General features: G+C 44.2%; 1 protein-coding gene across 2 annotated transcripts in view; it reads right to left on the bottom strand.

Moving 5' to 3' along the window:
- Positions 1–373: 373 nt before the first annotated feature.
- Positions 374–9,412, bottom strand: part of DNAH9 (dynein axonemal heavy chain 9) — a 170,084-nt gene continuing 161,045 nt past the window's right edge. For both annotated transcript variants that reach the window (XM_075579638.1, XM_075579639.1), the window contains 3 exons: positions 9,376–9,412; positions 3,719–4,108; positions 374–1,164 (listed from right to left, as the gene is read on the bottom strand). The exon at positions 9,376–9,412 is cut by the window's right edge and continues 146 nt beyond it. In XM_075579638.1, coding sequence (XP_075435753.1) covers positions 937–1,164; positions 3,719–4,108; positions 9,376–9,412 — 655 coding nt within the window. In that variant the 3' untranslated portion in view covers positions 374–936. The remainder of the gene's footprint in view (positions 1,165–3,718; positions 4,109–9,375) is intronic.

Here is a 9,412-nt window from a genome sequence, read left to right as displayed (position 1 = left end):
CAGGGGTTAACTGGAAGGAACAATGAGAGAGAGAGCGAGGGAAAGAGAGAGAGCGAGGGAAAGAGAGAGACTGAGGGAAAGAGAGAGAGGGAAAGAGAGAGACTGAGGGAAAGAGAGAGAGAGAGAATGAGAATTGAAATTGGTGTCACATTTTGGTAAACGCACACTGAATCTTGTCCCTACAAATGTGAAAGTCAAACTCTGCCTATAGCTTGAAGTTAAACGTTTGTAATGTACTTTATAGCTCAACTGTGGTATCTCCTGTTCTGGAAGGTGGAACCTGTATAGAGGTTATAATCAGAAATGAGCGTTTCGATGATCTCACTGTCCTTCAAACCCAACTCCGACCCAGCGAATTCTGTCAGACACACCATTTTTCAATAAAGAATAAAATACTTTATTAGCACATTACACATATTACAAAATAATTTAACTGTTTAAATGGCTTAGAAAAAATATTGCATTTTCTGCAAGAAGATCTGCCCCTAATACTAGATTTACCATGTTCCTGTTGAAATCCAGTGGTTTTAATTCAACAGAAGTTGGAAACTTACCCCGTCCTGTTGAGAGACGGACAATGAATGACAAAGGTCCCACCCAAAAGTGGAAGGGGTAAAACATCACTGTTATCTACTCTGCAACTTCTAGATTCTCCCAGCTTATCAATGAATACGTGGAGATGTACAGAATGCAATATATACCTATATATACCTATATATATATATTGGCCGTCATATGGTTTATTTTCTTGTAAGGGAATTTCAAAATGAAATATGTCAGGAACGAGGGGTGGAACACGTGGCTTGGAGTGCTGCAGTTCAGCTGCAGTGGACCCTTTGCTTGCCATGCCCGACGGATGAACACTACAAAAGACCAACCATTATATACCCAGTAGCCTCTCGGTTACAGTGGCGTTGCTTCTGTGACGTTGAGCGATTAGATCTGCAGGAGCACAGCTAGGCCGGCCAGCACCCATTTGGAAGGGTTCTCTTTAGTCTTGAGGTTGAATGTCCACACGTAAGTTGGACCTCTCTGTCGGGTCTTATATATGGGGCAGGCGTACACGTTACGGGTGTCCTGCTTGTCCACTGGGATGGCCTTGATGAAAATGACAGGCATGGCCGGAGTTAGGTCTTTGAGTCGAGCGTCTGTGATGATCCCAGTCTGGGAAGAAAAGACGAGAGCAGGTTTGGCGCAGGTTTGGCGCTAGTTGTGTACAGGGAGCAGATATGTCATACTGCCACAGGGCAGCATCATCACCTCTCGGCTGCTCCTATTGATTGAAACTCGAAACCTCCAGTTCAATTGGGCAGCTAGGAGATTGTCTACATACAAAACCATACACTGTACCGCTGATAAATTCCCCTTTACCCCATGATAAAAATATTCATCAGAACCCCTAAGGACATGAAATGTACATGTCTGATTGGTAATCTTTGCACACATGATAAGGCGCTTTCAGAAGTTGCTCCTTTGCTTTTGAAGATCCTCCATTGAAGGATGAGGGGCGGCCAACTCCAGTCCTCAAAGGCCACCAACAGGTCAGGTTTTTAGGATATCGCTGCTTCAGCACAAGTGGTGCAGTCATTACGACTGAGCCACTGATTGAGCCATTTGTGCTGAAGCAGGGATATCCCTCATACCTGGCCTGTTGGTGGCCGTTGGGGACTGGAGTTGGGCTCCCCTGATGTAAAGTGTACCTGTTTTTATATGCCAAATGTTGGAGGATCTATGATATGGGAAATTAAAATGGCTGTCGATAATGAAAGGTGTGTGTGTGTGTGCGCAAATCTGTATATATCAATGTGTCAGTGTGTGTGTGAGTGTGTGTGAGTGTGTGTGAGAGTGTGAGTGTGTGTGTGTAAATCTGTATATATCAATGTGTCAGTGTGTGTGTGTATCATTGGTAATGTTGTGTATATGTGTGTTAATGTGTGTGTATGTACTTTTGTGTACTGTGGTAAGCCAGCATTAGATGTCATCTTTTGGGGTCAGCAGCTATAAATTAGCCCACCGCCCTGCAATATGTTGTTGTCTCAATCTGGCAGCAAACAGGTTAATAATATATGTTATTATAAAATATTTGCCCTGTCTTATGCCCACACTGCGTCTGTATACTGCAGTATATATAACAACTAGAAATGATCTCACTGCGCGCTTCTGTTACTCGTTAAACCAAATTCTCTCTCTTTTTCTCCTTAAATTTGGACAAAGCATATTCTGGCACACGTCACGTCCCCTCCCTCTGAAGAAAGCCCCCTCCCTGGCACCGTTTCATCAATCCCTTTCCCCAAATAGTACAATGACATCACGTCTGATTATGAATTGCCATGGAAACAATATCTCCTTATACATTCAACTCGGATACCCTCAAAAGACAATTTTATTGCAAGATAAATGATACGGGAACATTAATTTGAATGAAAAATGAGGAATATTCCGGGGCTTCTGAAGCCGAACAGATATTTGAATGAGAAATGACGCTGTGTCTAACAGGAACATACAGTATTAACTAATATACCTGCCAACAAAAACTACAAATATACAAAAAAGCTTGCAGTAAACATTTGAATGTAATAGATCTGTCTCACATAGGATCCCACGTGAGATAGATCTGCCCCACATAGGATCCCATGTGAGATAGATCTACTACATTCAAGTGTTTACAATCAAGCTTTTTTGTATATTTATAGTTTTTGTTGAGTTATTAGTTAATATGTTGTTATAGATCACAAACAGGGTAAGAATACATAAAATGCAGAATGCGTGGGGCTCTCGCGCTGTAACACAGCAATACGCAGACACACGTCCGATTGCCTAATATTTTCTGTAATGCTAATTTGGAGACATAGATCAGAGTCTCCAATATAAATTTCAGTTTGGATTGCAGCTGTTACTGTTGTGTCGGGGAGTCTATGGTTGCCATTCCACCTCCCAGAATCCTTTGCTTTTGCTATGTTCCCGGTTTATAGCCTCTGCCTCCAAAGTGAGGGCAGTGACACCATCAGACTGGGGGGGAAAAAAGGAGCTTAATCAGCTTCCATCTGCCATTTTGTTTTATCCCAGGCAGCAGAAATTGGCAGTGGTATTCTCTCCCATGTAGAAAAGGCCAAGGAAGTTTAGGAGAGGGATGCAGGACCGGGAAGGGAATTGCATTTTTGAAGCAGCCCATCCCAGACAAATAATGATGTCAATGTTACTCACCTGGATTCCGGTACCTGCCATGTTTAAGTAAAGCGATAATTCTTTACATACAATGATGTAGCTAACATGTGGTTACAGCGCACATCCAATGACACAAACCCGAGGACGCTCCCTCTCTTTCGTTGTGATCACGTCCACCACTCTCCGTAAAGGTGATGGCGTCCACCGGGCGTCACAAGGGCCAGTGAAGGGCCAGCTTTTGTAACATCCAATGGACGTCTACACTCAAGGTGTTGAAGGTGATGTTCCCTCAATATGTCCTACATTATTTTTAAAGTGAGCTCAATTTGATGCTCTTTAAATCATATTACCAATATTATTATTTTTTGAAGGTTCACAGCCTGCAGAAGATTGTTTTGATCTCCTGATGTTTATTGTGACTCACTCCACCAAGCATCACGGAGGTGTTTTCTATGCAGACCGTAAAGAATCTCAATTACCTCAACAGTCATTCTGAACATGTCTCTTGGCATCAAGGTATGAAAGTCTTTTGCCACTGAAGTGAGTGTCTCACCTGCATGTCCCAGCGTGCTCCTTCCATGAACAAGCCATGGACGTAGGCCCCTTCCCGGGGAGGACTGCTGAAGTCCTCTCGGTTTTTCTTGGTCACGTCACACTGCAGGGTCATCTTATCCAGAGGCCACTCGTTCTTCCTGGCCATGGACTGCATGATAGCCGTGAGGAAGGACTGCGGGTTGAAGAACCCAGCCAGCCAGACGGCGGAAGGCAACGCAAAGTCCCCCGTCCAGGTCTCCAGCTCTTTGATACGGCTCAAGAGGTCAACGAACCAGCCGGCCAAGCCAGCCATGGATGGATAAGCTCTCCTGGTCCAGGATTCTGGCACCTGATCCAGAAAGATGGCGTTCTGCAAGTTCTCCATGTCACTGGTCATTGTCAACTCACCCTGGGAAGATATAAACAATTTAAGGTTCTGGTTAAAGGTGCAATTCATGGTAAGTAGCAGCCTTGTAGACTTGTTGTAGGTTGTGATACCTTTTAGTGGATCAACATTCGAGTTTTTCACAGATTCATTCTAATATATACACACACACTGTACATATATAATTATATATATATATATATACATATACATACATACTGTGGACTTTTCATTAGTTTCCAGCAGTAAATAAATATTGAAAATATGAGGCGCGGTCGCAATGAAGTGCACGTTAACCCTTTGAGTGCCGAAGAGAACGAGCCTGTTTATGTTTTGGACGCAGCAGCTACGTCTTCGGCGGTGCAAGAGTAACGTCCACGTTCTGTCGCTGCGCTGACGCCACGTTAGGTCGCTTTGGCGTGATTTATCTTATTGATTACACGCGCGCAGAATATGATGGGTTGTGATTTACGTGGACAGCTCGGGAAGAAAGTGTTACATTCATCTCTACGGTAAGAGTGAAATAAGGATATCTTAGAACAAGAATTCCGGAACGCACAGGAAACATTACACTGCGTCTGGAACAACATAGGGGCCTATGCAGAGAGCAGCGCTATTTCGAAATTCGCCATTTTTTGGAGAAAATCGCGCAGAAAGCAGCAGAAAATGGCGAGTTCCGAAAAACGCGCCAATTTTTCTTTTCTATTTGTAAAACTCGCCTCGCGGCTGGCGAGAACCTCCATCTCGCCAGTTTTAAAAATATCCTAATGCAGAGAGGCGCGAACGGCATCTAGCGGCTGTTCGCGCCAATAAAATGGCGCAATTGTCTCCTTTTTGCCTTGCCAGGAAAAGTTGGCAAGAAGCTGCCGCTCGCGGCCATAGGAAAGGAAAAAAAAAGGCGCGAATTTTTTTTAACACATTTTTGCAGCGCGCATCTCGCCAATTTAAACTCGCCACACGCATCCATGTTAAACATAGCAGAATTCGCACATTTCTGCATATGGAGAATAAAACTCTCCAAAAAAGCTACTTTTTATTAAACTCGCCAATTTTAAAATTCGCTGCTCTCTGCATAGGCCCCTTAGTGTTTCTACACATTTTAAAAGTAAACATAATTGTGATTCCACAAAATTATAAAATATATTGGTATCCAGATTGTTCCATCAGGAAGATGTGGTGGAGACAGAGATAAAATGCAGACACTGTCCCCATTAGGTTTAAATGAGGAGATTGATGTTTGGTCATTATATTAAATCCACATGAATTTAACCTAGATCCTATACGGTGATATCGTTGTATCACATTTAATTAGTGAATTAATTTAGAGGCCCTAATCCTTTCTAAATAGTTCCTACTCTCCATTTATGTTGATCAAATTTGGTTTTTGATAATTCTATCTGTTTTCCCTTTCTTCTATTTAGCACTAGTTAGTACTCTTCTACTGCCATTTAATATGTATTAACTTTTGTTTCTTTTATCTTATAGAATATTTGTGTCGGTTATGGTATTTTACCAATATTAAAATTGTCAAACCGATTGCCGTGACATTCTAGTATACCTCCGAGTGAGGGGCGGTCTTATCTAGCATCAGCCAATCACAGGAGAGACATGGGTATTTCAAGCGCCTAGTAGGTAACCTCCGATATTCCCTGACGAAGTATATTCATATACGAAACGCGTAGGGAGGAAGAGGGCGCGTTCCAACCCATTACCTATTGAAGTTCAGCTGTAATATCAGAAGTGACTTTGTTCGGGACTTTTCCAACTTTATTGCTAAAGACGGCGCCATCTGATGACGTCATCAGCACACGTGCGGTGAGCCGGAACCGGCAAGGGGAATTCTCCTCTCTGCCACAGCGGTGGTCATACCCTCACTATACAGCGAGGACTCCAACTGAAGTGGAGAGAGCATCTATGCAGCCACCAGAGAAGGAGGAGAGAGACCTAATCCGGCTGCTGGGCTGTCACGGCGTGTTCCAGGGTCGCAGTCTGCCTAGCGGTAACATGTCCCTAACATGTCCCTAACATGTCCCTAACATGACATGCTGATTTTTATCAATTTTGATGTACGTGCAATACTCACCTTTTAAGTTATAAATACTTTTTATTTACTACACCATGAGGTTTTTTTGCACTGTTTTTCTCTTTGTTTTTATCTATATGGAAACAAATATAAATCTAAAACAAAAAAACCGCTGCCGCACACCAATTTATCATTGTTTTTTTGGCTGGTGTATTGTATTTTTATACCAATCATGCATCATAAACTCATCCCTAATCAAAACTGTCTTAGTCGGACCATCTGTTATATTTTTCTAATCAAAAATATCCTGATAAGAAGGAAATCAAACAATTCCAAGCTTGAAAGAACATAAAACGTATTAAAAAAAGATAGGATGTGGTTCTAAAAAATGCTGATGATATTCATCCATATTTATATTTATTACCTTACTTAACCCTAACAAAAAAAAGTTTTGATGTGCAGTAAAAGAAGAATGGATATGTTAGTTCAACATCCCCCTACATGTATTTTTACTCAGCTATACCCCCTGCTCTAAAACACACCCCTACAAACCGTCCTCACACATCCACTTTCTTGGCTTGCTTCTGGGGATACCTCTCCAAATCGTGGTCACTTTCTTATTTCTACTTGCTCTCGTCCTCGCCTCCCACATACAACTTCTACTCCTTCTGGTGTTAACCCCTCCAACCTCATACCCATCCCCTGCCACCCTCCCTCCTCTCTCCCTTTCTCCTGTGCCCTTTGGAATGCTCGCTCCCTCTCTAACAAGTTCCTCTCTGTGCATGACTTCTTTCTCTCTCACTCCCTGCTTCTCTTTGCTATAACTGAGACCTGGCTCACTCAGTCTGACTCTGCTCTGGAAGCTGCCCTCTCCTACGGTGGCCTTTCCTTCTCCCACACTCCGCGCCCTGATGGCAGGGGTGGAGGCGTGGGGCTCTTGCTCTCCTCTCTCTGTCGTTACCGAACCCTTCCTATTCTTCCCTCTCTTGCTTTTCCCTCCTTTGCGGTTCACACTGTCCAGATCTTCTCTCCTCTCCCTGTTCATGTGGCGGTCATCTATCGCCCACCTACCTCTACTCATCCCCCCTCTGCCTTTCTCTCTCACTTTGAATCCTGGCTCTCTTTCGTTCTCTCCTCCGACTCTCCTGTTCTTCTCCTTTGCCACATTGATGACCCCTCTCTCCCTTGGGCTGCCCACTTTCTCTCTAACCTCTTCTTTTGGTGCCATGTGCATGAGCTTGTGATTTGGAGCGCGAGGGAGTAATTACAGATTATAATGAGATGTATCAAACTGTGCATCACTTTATCTCATATTTGCGCCCCAAAAATGCGTCAGGTACGGGGGGGCGTAAACTTTTCTGCCTCGCAATCCCAGCGTCAACTCTTCTTGTGACTACTGAATCCCTCTGTACCTCAGGCACCAAAACGGGCGCCAATCACCGTCTATGTATAAAAAAACTATTATTAACTTTCTACATTCCAGGTCAGCAAATCCTTTCCCCAGTGTTTCCTTCTGTACCCCTCTGTGTATTATTCTTCCCGTTCACACATGTACCGGTCTGTAACGTGCTGCATACATGTACCGGTCTGTAACGTGCTGCATACATGTACCGGTCTGTAACGTGCTGCATACATGTACCGGTCTGTAACGTGCTGCATACATGTACCGGTCTGTAACGTGCTGCAAACATGTTCCGGTCTGTAACGTGCTGCATACATGTACCGGTCTGTAACGTGCTGCATACATGTACCGGTCTGTAATGTGCTGCATACATGTACCGGTCTGTAAAGTGCTGCATACATGTACCGGTCTGTAACGTGCTGCATACATGTACCGGTCTGTAACGTGCTGCATACATGTACCGGTCTGTAACGTTCTGCATACATGTACCGGTCTGTAACGTTCTGCTTACATGTACCGGTCTGTAACGTGCTGCATACATGTACCGGTCTGTAACGTGCTGCATACATGTACCGGTCTGTAAAGTACTGCATACATGTACCGGTCTGTAACGTGCTGCATACATGTACCGGTCTGTAACGTGCTGCATACATGTACCGGTCTGTAACGTGCTGCATACATGTACCGGTCTGTAACGTGCTGCAGACATGTACCGGTCTGTAAAGTGCTGTATACATGTACCGGTCTGTAAAGTGCTGCATACATGTACCGGTCTGTAAAGTGCTGCATACATGTACCGGTCTGTAACGTGCTGCATACATGTACCGGTCTGTAACGTGCTGTATACATGTACTGGTCTGTAAAGTGCTGCATACATGTACCGGTCTGTAACGTGCTGCATACATGTACCGGTCTGTAAAGTGCTGCATACATGTACCGGTCTGTAACGTGCTGCATACATGTACCGGTCTGTAACGTGCTGCATACATGTACCGGTCTGTAACGTGCTGCATACATGTACCGGTCTGTAAAGTGCTGCATACATGTACCGGTCTGTAATGTGCTGCATACATGTACCGGTCTGTAACGTGCTGCATTTATGTACCGTCTGTAACGTGCTGCATACATGTACCGGTCTGTAACGTGCTGCATACATGTACCGGTCTGTAAAGTGCTGCATACATGTACCGGTCTGTAAGGTGCTGCATACATGTACCGGTCTGTAAAGTGCTGCATACATGTACCGTCTGTAACGTGCTGCATTTATGTACCGGTCTGTAACGTGCTGCATACATGTACCGGTCTGTAACGTGCTGCATACATGTACCGGTCTGTAAAGTGCTGCATACATGTACCGGTCTGTAAGGTGCTGCATACATGTACCGGTCTGTAAAGTGCTGCATACATGTACCGTCTGTAACGTGCTGCATTTATGTACCGGTCTGTAACGTGCTGCATACATGTACCGGTCTGTAACGTGCTGCATACATGTACCGGTCTGTAACGTGCTGCATTTATGTACCGGTCTGTAAAGTGCTGCATACATGTACCGGTCTGTAATGTGCTGCATACATGTACCGGTCTGTAAAGTGCTGCATATATGTACCGGTCTGTAACGTGCTGCATACATGTACCAGTCTGTAACGTGCTGCATACATGTACCGGTCTGTAAAGTGCTGCATACATGTACCGGTCTGTAATGTGCTGCATACATGTACCGGTCTGTAAAGTGCTGCATATATGTACCGGTCTGTAACGTGCTGCATACATGTACCGGTCTGTAACGTGCTGCATTTATGTACCGGTCTGTAACGTGCTGCATACATGGTTGGCATGAATGAGAGTAGAATCCGAACGGGTTCTTACCTTCAGGCCTAAATCTAGCTCCTTCAGCGAGCGTTTG

The sequence above is a fragment of the Ascaphus truei genome, chromosome 22 (genome assembly GCF_040206685.1).
Source record: "Ascaphus truei isolate aAscTru1 chromosome 22, aAscTru1.hap1, whole genome shotgun sequence".
NCBI classification, from domain to species: domain Eukaryota; kingdom Metazoa; phylum Chordata; class Amphibia; order Anura; family Ascaphidae; genus Ascaphus; species Ascaphus truei.
The sequence above is the reverse complement of the archived record's forward strand: the minus strand, read 5'-3'. Positions and strand labels throughout refer to the sequence as shown.